At 36.8% G+C, this 23,953-nt stretch overlaps 1 protein-coding gene across 2 annotated transcripts in view; it reads right to left on the reverse strand.

Moving 5' to 3' along the window:
* The window catches only part of PTPN2 (protein tyrosine phosphatase non-receptor type 2), a 30,043-nt gene that overhangs the window by 884 nt on the left and 5,206 nt on the right, over window positions 1-23,953 (reverse strand). The window contains exons 3-9 of one of the 2 annotated variants that reach the window (XM_005517279.2): window positions 18,722-18,822; window positions 18,013-18,111; window positions 16,810-16,947; window positions 9,839-10,048; window positions 8,282-8,440; window positions 5,640-5,830; window positions 3,996-4,097 (exon numbers count right to left, since the gene is read on the reverse strand). In XM_005517279.2, the coding sequence (XP_005517336.1) occupies window positions 3,996-4,097; window positions 5,640-5,830; window positions 8,282-8,440; window positions 9,839-10,048; window positions 16,810-16,947; window positions 18,013-18,111; window positions 18,722-18,822 (1,000 nt within the window). Of the gene's footprint in view, window positions 1-154; window positions 4,098-5,639; window positions 5,831-8,281; window positions 8,441-9,838; window positions 10,049-16,809; window positions 16,948-18,012; window positions 18,112-18,721; window positions 18,823-23,953 lie in introns of those variants that run through there. The other variant, XM_005517278.3, reaches the window with a different exon arrangement.

Genomic DNA, 23,953 nt, shown 5'->3' on the forward strand with positions numbered 1-23,953 from the left:
CACCACATGCCCAAGCTACTACAGGTAAAATGCGTCTGAGTTCTGCAAGCACTACACTGATTCATAAAGCAGCTTTCCTCCACCAGTTATGACACATTGAAAGAGGGCTTCCAAGTATTTATCCTTCCAATTTAAATAAAGACTCAGACAGAAATGCAATTTTGAACATGTTTTATTTTTTGTACATAAAAATGAAAGACTGACTTAAAACTCTGGGGGCAAACAAAAAGGCCCAGGAAGACTACTGTGTATCACGTCACCTTTGCAAATACCGTCCTCTGGCTTAAGCCACTCAGCCCTGCAGAAGACTTCCTCTTTTGTCATTTTTAATTTAGTTTCTCGTGCAGTCCTCAAGTGTCTCAGGTTTTACTATAATGCCAAACAGCAAACTAAATAATTTGGTTTACATTCATTAAACATAAAGCTAACCAGGCTTTTTCATCGCCTGCATGAACCAGTCACACATACATGCATACACATTTACGCCTCTTCCCTTTTCAGGGGGACATAAACTGATGTCAGTAAACCATAGTACTCGAGGTTTAACAGAATAAGCCACATTTCACTGGCAACATCTCACTTCCATAACAAGTCCAGAGTTTTTTTCCAAATTGCTATTTCACACTGAATTAAATTATTTTACTTAATACATTTCAAGGAAAATACAGATGTACCGTCACTAAGTGGACTGTCCCTGCACCAAGAACACAAATAGGAAACCTAGAGGATTAATTCCAATCTTGCAAACCCCTTGCAGTGGAGGTCCAAATGTTTGCTAGGTATTTTTTTATGAAAATGTGCATGATTTGTACATAAGTGTTCATCTGAGAGTCAAACATTGTTTAATCAGAGATGCCCACTATGCACCAAATATTTTGACTGATGCATTTCCAGAGAAGAAAGGAAAAACCAACACAGTAACATTCTGAATTGAGCCCAATGACATTTTAGAAGTAGCATGGGACCAGCCAGCAGTTTGCCAGAAATCAAGGAGGGGTCAGAAGGCATGCCCTTCAATTTCACCCTTAAAGCATTTCCTATGATAGAGGTGACTGGGATCGATAGTTCTTCATTTTGGCCCATATTTGTTCCTACTTAACATCCAAGCTGTGCAGAACTGCTGCAAATTTAAATCCTCCAGAATAATAAAGTATCACAAGGGCTTAGTGTGCAGCAAGGAAAGCAATCCTCCAGATTTTGGGTTTTAAGGGTTTGTGATGGACCAGAAAGATTTTTATCCAAATTATTTCCTGGAATGTACAAAGAGACCAATCATTTGATTGTCCTTACTATTCTCATACTATCATGAACAATTCACTGTTCAAAATAGTTTTGTCCAAGGCTTGTACTGGTTCATCCTCCTTAAATTCTTAACAGTTAAGACTCCCAAGGTACTTGCAAACACAGAACCAAACTTTTACAGAACAACTGCTGAATGTGCAAGTCCTGCTTTATTGCATCAAGAAGGTAACAGTGTGAGGTGATCTGAATTGGCTGCCCCCTGCCCTGCCCCACCCTGAACTGAGGAATGCTTACTCAGGATCAAGAAAACTGAAAAGCCAGGATTTAGAAGATGGAATCAAGAAAAAAAAAAAAAACAAGCTGCAGTTAAAGCTCAGTGCCTGTAGGATACTGGTAGCCCAGGAAATCCTCCTCATGCCAAAAGAAGGGCAATAAATGACAGTGTGGTATCAGTCCAAGTTTCGCCTGCACTTTTTCCTTAGCTGCTTTTAAGTATCTAGAATAAAATCTGGAATATTTCTGTTACAAAAACATTTTAATTACATTCCATGCATTTTTCCATAACCAAAATATCTTTATAAGGCACATACATTTACACCTAGTATCAGTTCCAGCTGATGCTGAAAAACCTGTCCTCAATTTAAAAGAAAAAAAATCTTTTGACAGTCTTCTTGCTGGCTGAAAGTTACTGTGGTTGCAAAAATTGTGAAATGTCTTAAAATACATGAGCTGCCTGCCTGTGCTATGTCCAGCAGTCAGCTGTCCCAGCAGTCATTTTGCTATTCAAGCTGCACAGTTGGTCAGCAATACCGTGGAACAAATTGTCTTGTTCTACTGATGCACAACTTCCTGAATCCAGTACTCCATGAAACTACACTTATTTTCCTCATCTGGACCCTTCAGCTTTTGTTTACTATACAAACAACATAGTCCAGAATAGTATCAGCTATTGTGAAATGAGAATTTTAAAGAGTAAACTGTACTTAGCTTTGTGTAGTAAATGTCAGAGTAATTGAGCCCCATGTCTCATAAGTGACTATCAAGCTTGGACATACTGGAAAATTTTGAAATCAATTCCTTTGAATAAGGAGCAAATAATCATCCATCTCTTCTGAGTATTTTTCAGCAGTAAATCCAAAAAGTGCTTTACAAAATGGGGGAGGGGGTGGAAGAAAACCCCCAAGACCCCACACCCAACAGAAAACAACCAAGCTTAGAAAACGGAAGGAGAAAATAGAACTTCTCTGAAGTTACCCAACAAGGCAATGCTTGAATAAATAAAATTCCTGTTTCAAAGTACAATCCAATCCTACAAATTACCAGTTCCCAGCTTGAACAAGAAACTACATTCAGCCATATACCATCTCTGTATTTAAAGGTAATTTAAAGGGCAGAAAGTGGTTTGTGTTGAATTACTATTTAGAAAGTGTTACTACCCAAGTAATGGAAAGGGAGTGCTCAATAATTTTAAAGGGGCTGTAGCAGATACTCCCAAAATATTAGTCATCAAGTGTTTTACTAGCATGTCTCTAATATAGTGCTGGGGAACTTGAAAAACAGTTCTAGACTTTGTGAAGCTACCGAAGTGGCCCATACAGCTGAAAACACCGGGTAAGGCAGAACACTACCTACATTTCTTTTCTGTTAGAGCCACCCTTGGAATTCCAACTGCCGTTTCCTTTGATGTGTTTTCTACAACTATTACTGATGAATTCTTTTTGTTCTTTCTAGCAATTAAAATCTATAGACACACAAAACATTATGTTTTACATTTAATGGAATGTAACTTGAACAATGTTGGCCTTCAAACAGTAGCTGAAGTCTGAATACATTAATCAACAGTATGACTTTCAGTGGGGGCTAAGTTCTCAAAAGCCTTAAAAAAAAAATCCAAGTCTTACTTAAATAATGAAAACTATAAAAAATAAATAAGGAATGCAAATTAACAGAGTAGAAATTGCCAAGTGCTCCATCAGACCCCTAGCTGCTCATTTCAAACTGGAGAGTCAAATATGGGGAATGGTTGCACTATTCTTTTCATGCACAAATTATAATAACATTTAGTTTCAAAATGAAATTCTTTTGGTCAGAAATCTGTACAAACTGAGTTTTTAAAAGTACAGTGAACTACAAAAAGATTAAATATGCAATTATAAAATATATTTATCCTAGGTTGTAAGAATATAAAATGTTTATGTTCATGTCACTAGTACATTACACATTACACATATTTAAGGATAACTTCTTTGCATTAATAATGTAAATGATACAACACTGTTTATTGCTTATGTCAGGCATGTAAATTTAAATCCAGACAGCCTTCAGTAGCTAAACCTCCATGGTTCAGCATTTGTTCAAGATCTAGCAGAACACCATTTTAAAAAGTGTATGAACAGTTGCAGCAAGTTTGTACCTGCTCATATTAAACAAAAAACATCAATTCTGTGGGGGGCAGCGGTTCGCTTTTCTAAGTACCTGCATTGGAAAGTCCTGAGATGTCGACATGAGATCAAGTTTACATCACTTCTCTATTGTATGTAACAGTCTGTACCCATTCCAGGAATAAGGAGTTTATGCTTAAAGTCACACCCCTAATCATTACCTTCCAGCAAAATTAGCTGTTGGAGCAGTCACACTTACTGTTCACTTACAAGGAATGTTCTTGAAAATACATTTTCCAGCAAGAATAAGCACCAGCTAAAATCAGTGTACCAAACCCAATCTTAGTGAGAATAGGTTTCCAGTATAACCACCTTTTTCTTTTTCTTTCAGTCTCATTTAGCTTCTGCTTCATCTGCTGCAGCTTCTGTGCTGTGTTTGCTCTTCTATCCTCCCGCAGTCGTTTTCGTACAGAACTTAAAAAGAAAAAAAGGTGAATCTTACACTGAAGAATGGGAAAAAAGGCTATTATAATATTAAAACAAACTTCTTTCCAACACTCCCAATAGTTAACCAGCAATAGCATATGGCAGCAGTATATAAAATCTGAACCAAGCAATCTTTTATTATCTTTTAACCACCTTGACGTAGAGAGTTTCAGAAAGTGAAGCCCCACAAATAAGTAAAGGACAGATGTAAAGATGTACATGGTACTTCAGCTACGAGTTTGACAGAGAACAGAATAAGTTAAATTATCTGAGCTGAGTCTTTCACCCATCTGTGACCTCATTTGGTGGCTGAGATGTTTTGTGTGAAGGCTGCCTTTATATGCAATGCCAGGTACCACATGCAAGTGTCACAGTATTTAAACAGGTGCCTCCACTGCAGAGTTCACACCAGTGTCAACAATACACTGACTCCAACCACGACTCACAGCTCCATGCAGGTTTAATAGTACTCATCTCAGGATGCAAACCAGATCTTGATATAGGACACACAAAAAACCCGAATTCTCTGTGTTTCATTAACAGGACAACCTTGTAATTTGTGTCTCCAGAAGTGCCCTCACAATCTCTAAGCCAGCACAACTGACACAAAAACCAACTCTGACTGACTTCTAACACATACCCATACCCTCACTCCTTCTTGTGAGAGGCTCCTTCAAACATCTACAGAATTGCCGTCATTCTCCCTCAAAACACTCAAGAAGACAGAAAGAAACTCACTGGGGCATTTGGTGAGCCAGTTGTTATTCTGGAATTCCAGCCTAGCTACATTGAACTGCTGTGTTTCATCTCAGGCTGCAGCCCTTTGGGACAGACCCTGCCTCCTTCTGTGTACCACATGGCTCAGCTTGGCACAGCCCTGACCCAGTTTCTGGATTTCTGGCTATGGATCAACATTTGGCAACCCACATGTGGGAAGGCCCAGCTGACACAGTGCTCAGTCCCAGCTGAGGCATCAGCATTCCTAAGAAAAAGGCAAATTCACCTGACACAGCTAAACCACAGGAACCTACTCACAGCAGGTAGATTTAACATGAGCAGAGAGGCTGGAACATACATGACTCCAATAATACAACTTCAACCACTACACAGAAAGCAGTATGTGATAAAACCTTTGCGTTTCTGAGGAACCATTATTTTTTGAAACATAGGTTAGCATTGTATTTAAAAATCAGCATGAAATTATGCTGGACAATTTTAGGACCTCATTCACACTTCACAGTGAAGTTCACTGACAATCTGTTAAGAAAAAGCATTCAAAGTGTGAGGCCTAGCTGCTTCAGTTGGAGACATTTGCTTTCCTTCTTTTGATTCCTGAACAGTAAAACCGTATAACAAGGAATCATTGAGATGGTATTTTTAAAATCATTAAATAAGTCAGTCAAATACCACCTGTTCTCCCTTGCTACTGCAGAAAGATCTTGAATGTTTTTTACAGTATGAAAAGCAGATAATAGTTCAGCCTTTTGAGAGAGTGTATCTGCCTTTTAAAAGTTTCTTTATCTTGCCTACTTTTCAATGTTCCCATCTGTGATATCTTGAACTTTAGTGGACAGGTCAGTGTTTATTTTCTCCATCTGATCTTTGTTCTCCAGGCCTATGCTGTTCCCATTGTACTTCTCTGTGGTTACTTTGATTGGGTGTGGAGGAGACTGCTCGGAACTTGGTGCTTGGTCCTCCTTAGAGAGCTCCTTCCATCGTTTCTGAAAACAAGGAGAACATATTTCAAACATTCCCCTGATATGAAAGGGCCCCCTTGCCAGGACATCTTCCAAAAGAACAGTCACATAAGTAGATTAAAGGAACTACCGGATCAAGAAAAAAAGTGCTAGATGAAGAAATAAAGTTAGGTCAGCATATGTCTTCTCCAGCAATCATCAATGATCCCTTTTTCTATTTTTCCAGGATGGTGCCACTGCAAAGGCATGAGGCCTCTACCTTCAGGGAATGTACTGGCCACAGCAGCTCCACAATTAGGAAGCATCCTGTCTTATCAAATCCTGCACTGTCCAGCACTTCCCACCTCCCTCTATTTGCAACAGGCCTGTGCTGTGCTCTTTCCTTTTATGGCTTCAAAATACAACAGGACCTTGTATAAAAGAACTGCCTAAAAAGAGACAACTGGGAAAATTTAACAAAAAGTTATCTATACCCAAGTCATAGCCTACTATTTCACCTAGTGGCCCATAAGCCCAGAGATCTACTGCATCATAAAACAGTTATTCATCTTGTTTTGGGAAGTAATCTGAAATGAGATGGAAAAAAAGAAATTGGAAGTAAACCTGATTTGATAGATCTCTGTCCTAATGGGTAACTGTCCTAATGATAAATAGTCTGAAGGACTTGCTAGAATGAAATTTCATGCAGAAAAGAACAGTGCACAGGAAGGAAAATAATCAGCCCTAAAAAACAATCACTTCTTTTCTCACACAGATCAGCCAATGCCTATAAAGACACAGAATACCTTGAAGGAAAAAAAAATCAGTTACTTGTAAAAGTCTGTGGTAAGGTAGATGAACTGAAAATTGAATCTTATCAAAACCAGTAATAGACTCCTGTCTGTGGAGTGATTTCAAGACTGCTGGTCTAAACTAAATATCAAACTCAGAGAATGATATAAAAAACAGCTACTTATAAATGGACAGCTGGCAAAATGAGTTTTAACAATGAACTGACTCCTCCGCTGCAAGCAAAAGTTGTGTTTGCACAGTTTACTGATTTCCAACATCCAAGGAGACATCAGAGACGAACATTCTGGCTAATGTTAAATAAGACAGGTGTTCAATAACCTCAGGCCCTCTCCATCATTAGCAGAGAGAAGTGAATACCTCTCACACTCTGAAGAGTACAACCGTTCCTTATGGAATAGAAATTACCTAGCTGACCTTGAAAGGAGAAATATGCTTTTTGAGCACTGCCCATTGCTTTTCTGCACTTAATGCTGAGGCCTAAAGAGAGAAGCACCAGGACAAATGCCTGCACTGCAGGAAATAGTGATTTAAGTAAGACACCTGAACAATCATAACAAGAAAAAGAGAACAAATGAGAAGAGTGCCTTCCTAGGCATTCTCTTACTATGAATAAATAACACACTTGAACGTGACAAGCAGTATTCTGAGCTGACAATTCTCCCTTGTATCCAGAAGTAAAACGTCCTGTGATCTAGATCAGTAAGTGTGGGAACCAGAGCTGCTTGATTTGGAGTATGGCTTTTACAAAAAACAAAGCAGAAAAATATTACTGGACACAATACATCATACCACCAGAAACAGCTTCCACAAAATGAAGAGACTAAACTGCTGTTAGCATTAGGATGAATCATGAAGTCTTCTTGACATATGGCACAGGTGTCAGACCAGCAGCACACTATCTAGGTCTTGACTAGCAGTTGTGTAAAATTATTTCTTTGTTTACACAGCAAGTCAAGAAACATTTGTTAAAGGGAAGTATCAGACTGCTACCAATACCACAAAGAAAGGAAATGTGTTTTAGCTTATCTGCTCTATTTGTGATTTTAAGAAATCAACAAATTAAAACAGCCCTAACATATGAAAGCAGAATTAGATGTGTTTCAAAGCCCCTCCTTCCAGTTCTCCCTCCCACCTAGTCCCAACCACTTAACAAAGCTGTAAGCTGTTATGTTTGCAAGCCACACTGACTAAACAGTGAGATTTGGTAATCTCTTTGCACCCAAAATCATTATATTTGGCTAGATTGTACTAACAGTAACACAAATTTTAAAGGCTATGAAGAAACAAGGCAACTTTAACAATAAATATTATCTGTAGCATCAGACAATTTACCTACTAGGAAAATATCAAATATCAAGAAATTCTAATGCTATCTTCAAAGTTATACTGGGCATTACTTTCCCTTTTTAATATTAAAAACATCAACTGAACTTTTTAAAAAAAAAAACATTTGGACAAATTATTTTTATATTTTATCTAAGAGGGGATATATACACACAGGGTTAGAAGTTTAGTTTGATAGAAGGCACTGAACACATACCCTTTGTTTGATACCTCCTAGGCATCTACTGAAAAAAGCTAATTATTTAAATCCCACAGAATTACATGTTTTAAAATAATCTGGAGCTTATTTTTTACTACTGCTGCAATCTGCTGTTCAAATACATGGAGCTAAACATTTACCTGTATAGTTGAATCCCCCATTATGAATTTTGCTCCTTCTATTACAGCCATATATGAAAATCTTAGTTGATCAGGAGTCTGAATAAGTCCCATTCGATATTTTCTCATATCCAGTAATACCTTCTTAATATCTACAGAAAATGGGTCTTTTTTCTCCATCTGTAAAGCAAGAATTACATTATATTGAAAAGTGTCATGGTATATAAAAAATAATTACAAGTAAAAATTAGTCATAAAATTCAATCTAAAAATTAATTTCTCCATATTATGCTTCTATTAGTTATATGGAAGATTACCATCTTAAATAATTTCTAATTAGTTTTTGAAGGAAATTTTAAAACCATCTAATGAAAACTTATTATGAACAAATCAAGGATTGTGTATTAAACAAATAAATTAGTACCCTAATATTAAGTCATAAAATTAAGACATTTAGATATCCTCAATTTTATTCAGGCTTGTATTTGAACTTTGAAATAGGACTGTAAGAATCAGAGCTGTAAAGTAGTATTTCCTACTGCTTCTGAATAGAATAGCAATTCAGACTGACTGACTATGGCAGAAGTACATCTTATTTTTCTCTCTTTTTCCTTATTTAAAGCAGAACCCCAAACCAAAGCAATGCACATGTTTGTCCCCACATTACATTTGCAGGGTGTTTTTGAAGTACATTTGCATCAACATATACCCCTATGTTTTTCAAAATGCATAAAACCAAAGAAAAACTGAAGTGAAAAACCCAACAAGAAATAAACTGAGAGGGTCTAACCAAACCAGAAAATGTGTCTCTTGTAATTTAACTGAAATCCTTTTTCAGTTAAACCTGTGCTGTCCTTTTCACTATTACCAAGCACAAATAGAAAACTCTGTGTCTGGACTTTCAAGCCCAACAAAAATTTTAATTTATTTAAAATACTATTTAACACTCAAGGTTCACTCATGTCATGAGCAATTAAGAGATTATGCAGTTCACTAAGTAAGCAAAAAAAACCTATATATCCATGTGGCACTGGAACTGGCTGCCAAGCCCCACTACCCAGAGAGCTGTACAGCAGGGGAAATTCTGCACCATCCTCCACTACACACTGCAGGAAAATCAGAGGCAAGCCTGACTTCTCATCCTAGTTCAGATAACAATAACAATTTTTCTCCATGGTTAAGAAAATGGCTCTGGAGAAAAAGACTTGTAGATTCAATCATATCAATATATATTCACCAGCTTGTATCATATTAAAAAAAACAACCAATCTTCAACCTTTCTAAGCACATCTTGCATAAAAAGAAAAGAATGTTTACAATTTACTTTCCAGGAAGCTTTGAGAATATATAATAGTCCTGGGGTACTTCAAGGGGGATTTTTAAATGCATTTCAAGAGCTGTGTTTTTGCCATCAAAATATGAGAAGAAAAAAAAAGCCTCATGTCTTAATTTAAGTTTCCACAGGAATGTCATTAACTTCAATGTTTTTAAAGACTTCTGACCAAAAAACCCATATTGGGAAGGCTGGCAGGGTGTCAGGAGAAGGGAAAGGGCGACAGAGAAAATGCAAACACTTACCAGAACAAGACAAGTATCTACTAACGAAAATGTGCCGGAACGTCCTATTCCCGCACTGCAGTGAACTACTGCAGGTCCGTGTTCGGGACTCAATGAACCAGATTCTCTGACTTTAAACAGGAAGTTCAGGAATGAAGCTGGGGATTCAGGAACTCCAAAGTCTGGCCATGTAGTATAATGAAAATGAGAGATCATCCTGGACTCACCACTCTAGAAGTGAAAACAAATAAACACTAGAACTAGAAAGCATTATTCTTTAGCTCAGTTAGCGCACATTTCCCCAGTCTCTATCAACAACTATTTTCTATTTTAAACCTCCCATTAAGACAAACATCCCAGTAACTTGCTTTAAGCTGGACGACAACCAACAGCGCATGCTGAAGCAGTTCTGAGTTGGTAATTTTCTCCTTGGCAATTATTACCACATGCATATTTTTTCTTCTTCTCAAACTTCCAGTATTATGTTTGGTTTGCTTTACTACTTACTCACAAATATCTTTGTCTACCAATAACGCAGTTCAATGGGCGACAACAGTTACTAGGCAGCTAGAAATAACATGACTGAAAAAACCCATGTCAGCATTGTACACACTGCATTCTTGCTTAGAGCAAGTTTTACTGCCAAGAGGTATTACATCTCCTTTATACTAACCACATTATTGAGAGGAGCAGGAAACGTTCCTTCCTGGAAAAGGCTATAAAACCCATACAGCAGGATGCCTAGCAAGACTTCTGCTGGACATATATCTTTTTTAAGTAAAAAAAGAAGGATTCCAAAATCATACAGCTGCTTTAGAACCGCTCTGTTAGAGTTCCTCTCCTAACACAACCAAATAACCACAAGTACTGAAATGACAGCAAGAAAGTAGGTATATGAAATTTGGATCATATTTTTATGGAACTCACTTCAGACCTGCTGTTAAATGCTACTCCTTGCCATGGTGATTCTGAGACAAAATGATCACTGATTTTAGCTCAGGCGTTTTAGAAATGTTATTTTTTTTATCATTTATTAATTAGGTTATTTAATTTTTAATTAATTCAGTTATAATTTATTATTTCAGTTGTTTAATTTTTCACATAGACTGAAACCTACAGAGACCTTGGCAAAGTTTGAACACAAAAGGATTTAAAATCAATGTATTCCAGAAAAGCTATGTTTCTCCTTCAGCAACAGGAAAATATAGCCATGAAATTAAAACAAATTCTACTGTTCTTCATCTACTCAATGTGTTTCTACTTCTTATGAGAGACAACTTATGAAATTCCTTTGTGAGACTAAAATAATCCATTTCATGGTTTCCAGAGTGTCAAAAATAGTCTCCCAACTTGTTTTTTGCCTTCAATGCTCAATACTGCAAGACTGCCAATACCTTCAGAGAAAACAGTGGATATTAGCATGACTCCAGTCACTGTCAGATGCACAGTTATCTTCCAGAAATATTTTGTCTTTTGGCTAGGTGCTCAACAAAGATAACAAAATGATCTGCGATATTAGGAAAATGAGTTTGCATTAAGATTTCATAGGGGAAAAAAGGAGTATCAGGCCCTAAATTGTGTAGATATACCAGGACTTCCCTTTGTCTGGAGGAAAGCATTAAAGAGTTCACATTTTCTCTCCTACTGCCCTTCTGTACCTAGTTTTTCAAGTAGCAAGTTAACTCACAAATTAACTGAATGACCTGTGTGTTTAAAAATCATGAAGACACATTTTTCGTAAGAAATCTGGAAGTAACACTTACGCAATTTCCTCTATTTCTAAGAAAAATAATTCATCACTTTAGATACAAAATTAAGAAGAAAACTGGAGAGGTGAGCTAAATGTACATGCTAAGTAAAGGTTGAAGTTGCTTCTTGTGAATCTAGACAGTCTTTGTAGGTGGTAATTGATGCTCCCTACTTTAAGAATCTGAAAAAGCATTCTAGATGAAAGCATCCCTTACACCTCAAGAAGGAAAAAAATGTCTTTTTTACTGTCATTTGATTTTTGTCACCTCAAAACAGTGACCTGTGGGATTTGTTTGTGTGGGCTTTTGTTTGGTTGGGGGATTCTTTTGTGTGGTTTTTTTACCCCAGTCCCATCCATAACAAGCACTGGCATCTTCTTCCTAAAGAAAAAGAATGAAGTATGGCTAAGTGTCACCCTTCTTATATACTAATCTGAAATAGTTACTTCTAAAAGAGAGATTAAACTGTGCTCTTGTACATGTCACTCTGCTCTAACCCACAGAATTATGTTTTTCTTTCCTTTCTTGTATGAAGGCTTTAACCATCCCATGATTTTACATCCCTTCAGCTCATTGTAAAAATACCTAGTCTCTTCATCTCTCTACAAGAGTCCCATTGCGAGGCACTGGAACCAGCTGGTCATCTTTGAATTCACAATCTCTAATCCTACAGCCAAATCCCATTTGAGTATTTCAAACCTCCCACATTGCTCTCTTAAACAGAATGGCTCTTTCAAGTGGCGCTTGGCAGTCAAGCTGTACAGCTGAAACACTGCCTTTGTGAGGATCTGTACCACCCTTTCTTAAACAACTCCCAGTCACTGAGCCATGCAGCACTTACATGAAGTGACGTGGGACTGTTACGAGAAGTGGCTTTTTGATTAACAAATGTTAATTGACAAAAATTCAAACAAAAACAACTAATTTAATCTGAAGTGTTACCAGGAAACTAGCTAATCTTTTAAAATAAAATCCCCTAGACTTCAAGATTCAGGCAGCAATATAAAATTTTATGTTATACATGAAGGACATATTTCTGCATGGTAACTGCAAACCAGCTTGATCTATGGTTACTACAATGCACTTTTCAAAGATTTATTCCCTAAAACAAGCTACCAAAAAACAAACAAACAAATCAAAACCCAAACAAACAACAAACCCCCCTTGAATAATGATGGGGCAACACTGTGGAAATTTTACAAACTACTGGGATAAGCTTTCCATAAATAACCAAGACATCTAAACCTGATGAACTTGTAAAGCTGCCACCACACTGCACAGTTCTGCACTGACTGCTGGAAACGCCAACAGTACGATCAAAGGACGATCAAAGCACAAGCTCTAAGTTACAGAGATCCACATGAACACTTGAGCAGAAAAAGAATATCCCATTAGGTTAACTTCCAGCAAAACAAGCTTTGCCATAATCTTTTTAGAGTGACTATCCAATCACTTGAAAAAAAAAAAAGAGCAAAAATCTTAAGAGTAACTTCAGGTTGTTCAGTCACCTGGGAGTTTGAACATGAATAAAATGCTACCAAAATGCTCAAAGGTTAAGTTGGTGCCTTCAGGGTCAGGTAAAACAGGGGACAACAAAAAATGCTGGTCTGTCAAGTTTCACACCCTCCTTATAAAAGCCATAATCAAAGTGCTACTGAAATGGTCAAATACATGAAGATGTAACACACCAACAACCCTACAGTGGTCCCATATTTAATGAACACACCTTAATTTCATTTACAACTAATGTGGTCATATAAAAATGAAGAGGCATGCAATAATGGCAATATTCTATAAACTGAAATTTAAAATCATAAATCAGCTTTTACCAGAGCCTCCTCTATTTGTTCATTCATGATGGCCAAAATGTTTTCCAAAATTTAAATAAAAATGGCCCTGAGGATAAGAGGGCCAAATAATCATCACAAGCATTCTGGTTCATCCACAGGATAAGCTAGTGAGTGCCACTAAGCAGTCTTGCATTACCTTAATCTGACAGTCACACAGAAGCTTGGTACTAAGTTGAGAATCTGTTTTACTAATGGGGTTTTCCAAATATTTGCTATTTGTAGAGGATTTAAAATTCCACTTGGGATTTATTAATGGTCCATACTCTGAAGTATCACACCACCAGTGTGACAACAAATTTAGCTCATTTCTCCTAGTCCTTTCTCCCCCAAACAAGTACCTTCTTTGCAGACCTCAACCTCTCCTACTGCTGTATTTCTACTTCCAGAAACTCAGTCTGAGATACATTCAGAAAGGGTCCTCCTGCAATTTCAAATCCCACTGCTCCACTTCCTCATCCAAGCAATCCCCGGTCTCCCTGAAGACCTGATGCTCATATGCCCTCGCATAGCTTGTCTGAATTCCTCAGTACCTGTGGAGTAGTTTTGCTTATAAGCATTCATATTATGTGTCACACTGTATCTTTCTCAGGATATCAGGGTTGCCACACCAGAAATTATTGAAAACAAAGTTTTCTTACTCTAAAGACCAATACATGAAGTTGTGACATTAAGGAAAAAAGAAAAAGCTAAAAGCAACAATAAAGAACAATATAAAAATACATATTCAACACAAAGTGGAGTCTTTCCTAAGCTAGATGTCAAGATCTAACAATTCTCCTGCAACACTGTCGCAAAAAGGTTGTTTTATAGATTTAACAATAAACTGTCATAAACCTCACTATCACTTCTCCAATAAGCTGAGAGACTTTGCTTCAAATCACAGCCATTCAACAGCTTCACACATAAATGATTACAACATTTGAACATGGACACAGTATCTTCCTTCCACCCTTATTTTCCAAGAGGCACTGGTTGGTGGAAGCCTTCACAGTAAGTTTCTCAAGGGACAGTTCTGAATCTGAGCTATTACAGTAGAAAGCAGCACTCAACTTCAGAAGAGCTGACAAATGACACCATCAAACCCATGAAGAAAAATGAATCATGACAGAAATGTAGCTTCAAGTGCCTGTATTCTAAAATGCAGACTGGGTCAGGCAAAAAAATAAGGGAATTCTAAAATAATTACCAGCAAAACAAAGAACATTAGGAATCTCTCCAAAACTTTTGGAAAGATACTGATAAACACCATTGTCTCTCCAAAGCTTTACTGGACTGTGCTAGCCCCAAGAACCATTTTTTTTTCCTAGAACAGATATTAAAAAAAAATCAAATAAAAAAATTCCTTGATATAATCCTAAAAAAGAACAGCCCCCAATCTCACCTGTATTTCTAAGTAATCTTTAACAAAAGCAACAATAAAACCAACCACATGCTCAGAGGTTGTTTCATTGGTAACAATATAAACAAACACTTTACTCTTCATATACCTGTATTTTTTTTATGTCTTAAAGAGATTTGCTGCAGTAAGACAAACTTACTTGAGCTCAGAATGGCTGCATTATAAAGGCAACCTTGGTTCTGTTTTCAAGGAAATACTAAAATTCAAGTATTCTTGGCATTCAGAGTATATTTTGTTCATGAGTCATCCTATATTCCAGGCACTGAATGGCTAAATGTCTTACACTCTGCCTCCACCAAAGGCCCCTCCAGAATAACTTATATAAACACAGTTAAGCTCACATTTCAAGTTATTGCAAATACTCAGTTCCCACAAGTTTTATGGTATAATTATCAAATTCTTAAAAAAGGCTGCATATAACATTGACAGTGTTAGACTAGAAACTATGTAGCTTTTTTTGCTTGAGTAACCAAGTATGTTATGCTTCTTCTACAAGAATTATGCTTTCAAGTTAACATTCATGAAGCCTTACCAGAGTGCTAGAGATAAATATAAATAAATATTAATTACAGAAAGATTGGTATTTGTGAAACTGATTTATATGACTGACCTGGGTTTGCCATCTTAAACCAGGACAATGACACACAAGAAACTCTGTACAGTGCTGACAGGCCTGCACTTTTGGTCCAAAACAAACCCAGAAATTTAAGTGCTCCAACTCTAAAGTCTACTGCAGTATACATTACACTGTTCCTAGAGACATTTCTGCATTTTCCAGTTAATGGTATGTTCAAACATATACATGTAAAGAAAATTGCATCCTTTGAAAATAGGATGTTTAAAAGTAAGGGCCAACATCAGCCAAACAATTCCACAAAGACGACTTTTTGGCAGTTATGAAAACTTGCCTCAGCTTTCCAAAAGGAAGAGATGTTCTTTTTTAAGCACTAGCTAGCCAGCATTACTCATCTTTCTTTTGCTTTTGCTGTCAATAAACAAACCACTAAAGAGAAATTCTTCAGGTCAGCAGGACAGTATTTCATAAAGCTCTTTTAACACTGAGAAGACCAAGGAACAACATGCCAAGCTTTATCATGTTGATCTCATGAGGGAGGTTAAGAATTAATGATTATCTCAGAATATCATCAATAGTTACTATAAATTCAAATATTTGGGACCAATGTATCAACAGTTGTATAAAAGAACACGCAGAACATTGTCAAGCGTTCCTTTCCCAAATTCTCCGACAAACTTGAAAACTTGCCATACTAGCACTTTCAATTAATACAAGGCAAGATTTATAGGGAGAGAGAACATCTTACAAGACATAGCTGGAACAAACAGACAAGCTCTTCAATTCTGTCTTCCACTCTGAAACAGAAGCAGCAAATTCCAACCCAAACTCAGGTCAGGAACAATTTTTTTGAGATTAACTTGGTTCAATTGTCAAAGTGCTTAATTTTTTTAAGAGAAAAGGATGGTTGGTCCTGCGAAGCAAAATGGGAGGTAAGCAAGAGGAGATAGTTACCTATCTATCTACAGGTGGTAATTACCCCTCCTCCGCAAAAACTTAAGACAGTTGGACTAAATTACCTGGAAAATTAAACTTCCACTAAAAAAATCAGTAATTACTCAGTCAGGTTTCTGATAATCAAAGGAAATCAGAATTTTCCACTCTCATGTTTCTCCCTTTAAATTAATTCTTACAGCTCATCCTAGAATCACCACTACCTTCACTTAGAATTCAGCATGTTAAGGTACTGCCAAATGGAAAATACAAGTATACAAATGCCAAAGATGTTATCTCTCCTAATGTATAGACTGAGGTCTAAATCACTTATTTCCACACAAACATCTTCAACATTCTCAGAAGCAAAGTGCATTAAAATTTCCAGAGTAAAAGCTCACTGAAACCTGAAGTGACATCATGCTAAATGGTTCTCATGATACACTTAAGCCCATGAATAGGAGCTGTAGAGACTGAGAAAAGCTTACGTTGATATTTTCTAATTGCAGTAGATGCACTGTGTAATACGATTTGACATCTTCAGACACTAGTCTCACACGGAAACCTGTTTCACTGAATGCCATAACTTCCTCTTCTTTTGTTGGCCAGTATTGTGCACACTTCACCTAAAGATTTTTTATTTTCAAAGAGAGAAAAGGAAGGGAAAAAAAAAAACAAAAAAAAAAAATCTTCGTTAAATATCGTGGTATCTTGGGCTTTGCACGTGCAGATTCTGAGTCCACACTGTCCAACACAGTAGACTCAAGTACCTGCTCCCACTTTGAAGAATTCTAAAGTTCATAACGTTTACAGCCAAGTTACTACAACTGTTTCAGTGGCTATTATGCATTCCAGCTTTTTGTATTTATGCTTTATTTCATCACATGGCTAAAGTGTTTTGAGATACATGTTAAGCCTTCCCTCTCCCTTCTAGTTCTAGAGAACTTCTAGTTCTCTACAGGGAACTGAGATCTCTGCTCAGCTATTTCAGCATTTCCCCCCTTTGTTTCTGACTTGCACACCTGCACATTTACAGAACTCATCTATCACACCCAGTTCTACCCAGGCTTGCTGAATACTGGAAAGTTCTAGTAACACAACAGAATGAACTAACAAACCAATGCAAAACTATTCTTTGTCTTGTATTCCTCTTGCTTTGCACTCAAACTTTCTGTAGGAAAATTTTTGCAGAAGAAAATAGATGACTTTTTAACAGACCAGTCAAATTTTTTTTCACTAATCTGCACTGAATAAAAAACATAAACCTCAAATGGTATGCATTTGTAACAAAAATCTGCAATGCTTTTAGGCACAGCAGCAGAAAAATTTCTTTGTAACACAAGGTTTGTGTACCCCGTTACATTTAGAAGAATTAATCTAAAGACACTTGTTTTCCCACCTTCTACTTTGTCCTAGGAACATCTTACACTGCCTCTACTCCTCACCAGTTCTATCTGCACATCCTTTCTCAGACTGTTACTTTCACCTTTCTGGATGTACTGTTTGTTAGATACTATTTTCATCAAACTGAACTGTTAGCTCCCTCACTTCACTGTTATATTAAATACATATTATACTGCACACCAGTGAGAACGCTTGTTAGTTCTTCTAATGTAACAATCAAACATTGCTCAACTGTATTAAAATTGTGTAGCTTATTTTACAACTTTAGGCCTAATATCACTACTTACCGACTCTTTTTCAACAATCCTGTTCAACATGACAACTGCTTTGGTTTGTTGTTGCCATACCATTAGCCAAAAATGGCAACATGTATTAGGTAGTGGACCCTGTGTAGTAAAAAACACAAAAACAGGCATGAGAATGTATAGGCAAAGCAGTGTTTGAGCACAGTTAACAGTTCACTGTGGGAAACAGGAAAAAGTCCTCCTCTTAAGTTTAAACTAATTATTAGTAATAGAATGATAGAAATGGTAGGCAAGAAAGTAGCCACACTGCACAGATCATTCCAGGACTTAAAAGGGCTGTGTTTTTTTTAAGAAAAAAATACCAAACAACAAAACAGTAAGAACTCAGGGAAGGGATATTTTGGTTTAAGCATCAATACTATTGTGCTGTTAGAAGAAAAGCTACTGCAGGCATGCTTAGAAGGTATAAGATGGATTAAGGGGTAGAAGTAATGTTGTAATGTATTTACAAAAGAACAGAAAGGAGCAAGAAATATTTGAGAAGCTTCACACATAGTAAATTACTCATATTTCAATATCCCCTTTAGCTTTTCTTAAAACAATCTGTTCGCAACTACATCACACTGTCAGTTAATATGAGATACACGTAATTCATGGACACAAGAAACAATCCAAATACAAATTATAAATGTACAAATTCCCCTTCCTCGATTCTCAATCCCTGTAATAACCCAGTAATTGTACTACTTACCTGTGTTAAAATATAGTATCTCTGGGCTTCTTCTATGACCACTAGGCTGGCATTGATATAGTCATTCTCAGTGTTCTGGAGTTTTACACGACTGTGATCATCTAAAATTCAAAGAAAATTAAGAATTAATGATGCATCCATAAGTCTGACAAGCAAGTAGAACTAAATTCTGTCATATGACCCAAACAGCAAACTACAAATGTAAGTGAAACTAATTTCTCACATAACTTTTGCAGCTGTCCCATTCTCCCTTTGGCATTCCATCAGAGTAGTTTCAAGGAGCTATTAATAGAAGCTGCTCAGAAAACTGGAATACCTATTTTTCTTTAAAAAACCCAACCAAACAAAGTAAGCTTTCCACACAAGCCTAAAGGTCCCCACAGTCATCCCTCAACAGCTGCATCTCCTTAATACAACAGCACCACAACTCACACTAGACAACACTGTCTTATTACACCAGATTACTCCACTGCATTTCCTAAGTTCAAAATTTCAAGACTTTAGGTGAACTGAAGTTTTAAAGGTTGAAGTAGAATCATAAAGTTAAGCTCACACAGCTAAAAATAAACCAATAAAATCTACTTGCAGTAATTCAAGCCAGGCTTTGATCAATTTCATTTTCCCTGTAAGACATTGTCTAATATTATGCAACATAAAAATACTAAAAAGTCACATTCAAAACCAAAAATAGTCAACAAATCATCCAATTAAATGAAAACTAATCAAACTACATGGTCTAATCTCAGAATTACACAAGCAAGGCCGACGATTCCCCTGTTTACAGCAGAGGCAAGCAAAGGACTCTGTTTAAAATTCTACCATTAATACGAGAAAGATCATCACACTGTCAAAATGAATAACTGTATAATAAAAAGTCATTGTGGTTGTTCTTAAAACATTTTAGTATCTGATTTACGAACATCTAGGAGACATTTAGGTAATCAGACTTGTTTGCAGTAAGTAATTCTTCTTCAGTCATTCATCAGTCACTGTATTAAATAAACAGCACTTTCAGTTTAGAATTTGTACACAACTACATGCCAGAAAATGAGATTCAACTGACTGTAAACCTCCTGAAGCTCAACACCTAGCAGACTAAGAAGGGAAAATAAAACATAGCAAACTAAAATTAATTTAAGAAACTTCAATGTATTTCAGGAAGAGATGGAAGAGATTTCATAAGGAAACCAACAGCAGAGTGAATTACAATGCAGTACCAATTATTAAAACTAAATTCACGTAGTCTAACCCACAAAACTCATTGAGGGCCCTGGCTACTGTTAAAATGCCAGCCTATCCATCCTTGCACCAAAAGGCTCGCTTTGGGAAACACACAAAGCCATGAGCTTTGGCATTAGCAACTACCAAGTATCAAATTCAGCACAACTACAAGAGTTGAACTCACAGCCAGCCTGTGCAGCACAAGGTTTATCTCAGAAATCCATAAATATAAACCTGGATAGGCAAAAAGATGACGGCAATCAAAAAACAGCTGCTGAATTAGACTCTTGTTCTACAGACAGTTTGTACGATTTAATATGAACATGTTCCATGTGTCTGGAAACCTGGGAGAAGTACATTTACTAGGCCTTGATCTGCCTTTACATTATCCCTCATCTATCTGCTATTGGCAACCCGAAGATGATCTTGTTGCATTCAAGTAAAGAATTCAACAGTAAAGCAGAACTGTTTTGCTGCTACTGAAGCACTCAAATTCTCCCTACCTCCCTTAGCTCCTAGCTTTTATATGCAGTCACATACCAACATGCAGAGAACAGAAAAATGTTGAAAATTTATTTTTTATATAAAAGCATGAGAAATATACTGGGTTGGTCTGTTTTCATTAGCATTCCAGTTGTAAGGCAACACCATTTTAACTTTCCAAAGTCTTAAAAGATTTATGATACCCCTGTATGAAGAAAAAAAATATATTATCGAAGCCAAGACACAGCAAAATTAAGACACATGTGCATTCTAAAGTAAAATACATCTCTTTATATTATTTTGCCAGGATAGGAAAGCATTACTTTTTCCTTTCGTGTATCACTTTATCTGAAATGTTTCTACTGGAAAGAAACCAAGACCTCTGTAAATATTACATGTCATCTGCCAACAGGAAAATCTTAAGATCTTGTTATAGTAAATCACACATACCGGTACCAGTGTTCTCGGAAAGGTGACGCAAGCAAGCACTGTTAACAGTTTAATCACCCAGCGGCAGCTGCTGTACTGCTGCCAGGGGCAGATGACTGCAGCCTCTAAGGAGGTTTCCTACCTTAATCCTTACATTCTCAGATCAGTTTTTTCCCTTCTTATAAATTCTGCTTTGTAAACATGACAAATAAAGTTCTGCAAGTTGTTTTTTAAAGTCCCTTTAATAACTAATTCTATGTATAGACAGACTCCCTCTCCCTCCCCAAGTAAAACAGAGGAGATCCTGCAAGAGGAGATGTCTCAAGATCCTCTGGCAGACAGACCACAGTACAAAAAAAAAAAAAACCAAACAAAAAAAAAACAAAAAAACCCACTATAATATATTGATTTCCCTTCTTTCAAGGGATGAGGTTCTTAAAGGACACAATGACCTAGAAACCTCATTCAAACTCTGGCTTGCTCTTCTGAATTAACTGAAGCAAGCCAACTTTTGAGAGTGAGATAGCTGTAATGTATTTCCCGTATTTAAATAATTTCCAAAGTACTTAGATTTATATGAATGATAAACCTGTCTTTAAGATAAGATTTATCTTATGTGTTGCCATGCCCACAGCAGCTAAAATACAGTACTCATTTTCTGAAGCACTAATTCCCCTATTTCAACAAACTATGCCGCCTGAAAAGGAAGTGGAAACCTTAAAAATTATTCTCATTTTCTCCTGCACTGAGAAAAAACACTCCCAGAATGACCTTGTCTGAGATAAGCAAACTCTGATTAGCCATTTCCAGTGAAACCCTGACAATACTTCCCATGCATCAAATAAAGCCAAGACTTCAGAAGCTCATCAATCTGCTCACACCCTGCTTAACAGAAAATGACAGATCCAGTTAAAACCAAGAGACAAAATGTTTGGCATTTTATATCATGCAGTTCATGCAATTGGTTAATGAAAGGTTTTCATTATAAAACAACTGTGTTTCTAGAACACTGCATAACTTCAAAATTATCTTTTATCCAAGAAATGTCTCTGGTCCCCCAAATACAGAGCTATTAACAATAAAGGAAGGAGAAATGCTACTTAGTGGATTAAAGAAAGTCATAAATAAAACATGCAGCTGCAAGCCATCCCAGTGACCCTGCCTGACCTTTCCCGCCTACCAACAAATCCCGTCCATTTCACTGATCTAAATCTAGTCTATCTGAGCTGCTAAATTATTCAAATTGCTTTGTCACTAGATTTACAATCTCAAGTTTCAGAGATAGCCTAAGGCAAATGAAAGGCAAAAGGACTTTTTGTCACTGCCCTGTCATTGATTGTACACAATGAATGCCATCATATCAGTCATGGCCTAGCTCACCACTGAAATGTACTCACACCGAAATAAACATGTCACTACTGCACAGCATCCTTACACTTCTAAGCAGGACTATGGAAAAAAACTTAAGGCACATTAAAGTTTACATAAGCACGTAAAATTCCTCTCTTCCCCAACCCCAAAGGAAGTATTTCCAAACTCAACAGCAGGTTGAGTTATTTTATAATGTTTCACATTGTAAGATGTTTAAGAGAATAATTAGGTAATGTCAAAGAAATCATCAATGTCACCTTCTAATACAGACAAGAACTGCAGCAGGCTTATTTTGGGCTGAACATCTCCCTGTTCTCAGCAGATACACTTGAAACACAGGACCGACAGGGAACATTCCTGCAATGATAATTAATCAGCACCATGTGTAAAACCATTTAAATCAGCTCCAACTCAGTTCCCTGTAAAGCAGAATACTCCTCATGCTCCTCTCCTGTACTCTATGCCAACTGTAAGCCCACGGTTGAAAGATATGACACAAAATCTATTCAAGGCCACAGGAAGAACACCTAGAAATCACTACCTTGCAAAATCTTCCAAAAGCAACATGATCTATCAGCAAAACTGTTCAGATGATCCAGGTTCTTGAGCCACACATCATATTACAAAGGAATAGAAAACTCTGTAAACCTCCATCTACCCTTCAAAGGAAAAAAAAAAAATCCTGCCAACTTCACTAAAGAGATTTTCTTCTTGCCTGTAATCTGGGAACTCAGCTCTAAAGATGCTTACAGTCAATCTGAGACACTAGACTCCTCTGAAAACAACTAAGGATAAGATTTAGAAGGAAAATTAATTACAGAAATCTTTGGAGTTTCATTAAAATTATTAATGAAGAATAACAGCCTCACAAGTTACTTTCCTCTGTTAACAACATTTTCTGAGAAATGGTTTCATCTGTCCAGAAATGACTGGCTGTCAAACCAAACCTATTTCAGATTAACTTCCTGTTTCAGTCCTATGAAGCCAAAATACTCCTCTGCCTATTCTAGACTAATACCAAACTATTAGACTGCTATTTTTTTTTCAGCTAGCCAGCAATTCTTACCAAACCAAATTGATATATATATGCTACAGATCTTTAGCCAACAAAAATGGACACTAACAAAAATACTTATGAAATTGGAAATACTGTGAAACTCAGCTGTAAAGGGATGATTAGCCGTTCCCAGCAAAGATAAATCAATTTTACCTCAAAATGTGTGTAACAGACATAGTTTGTTTCAGTGTACTTGTCCCAGGTATTACAGCTGAAATGGAGCAAACTAACCCAAAGTATTTTTTCCTGGACTCGTAACTAACATATTTTCTGTAAAATTAAGAAATCTTTGCATTTCCTCTTGCAGACACACCACCTCAGATTTTAGACTGGCTTGGCAGCTACCACAATTAACCGTTTTCTCATTACTTTTGGAGGAATAAAACCCTTTCTTTAAATTATGCCTTAGAGTATGATTAAGTAGCTAGATCTTAAAAGTTCAACAGCTGATTCTGAAGGCCTTTGACTATCTGAGAACATTAGTATCACCCATTTTTCATCTAAACACTATTAAAAAGCAGCAAAAATTGCAAAGTGAAGGATTGAGACATCAAAATTGTGTGAGACTGAGTTGTCTCACATTTCTGCAACACCAGGTCTTTGTATACATGCACCACAATTAGATGTGTTCACCAGAGTAAACAAACCATGCAGCTTTTCTCCTAGCTGCT

This window comes from Pseudopodoces humilis, chromosome 1, assembly GCF_049639895.1.
Source record: "Pseudopodoces humilis isolate 2021_Gansu_Grassland_sample_001 chromosome 1, ASM4963989v1, whole genome shotgun sequence".
Lineage (NCBI taxonomy): Eukaryota > Metazoa > Chordata > Aves > Passeriformes > Paridae > Pseudopodoces > Pseudopodoces humilis.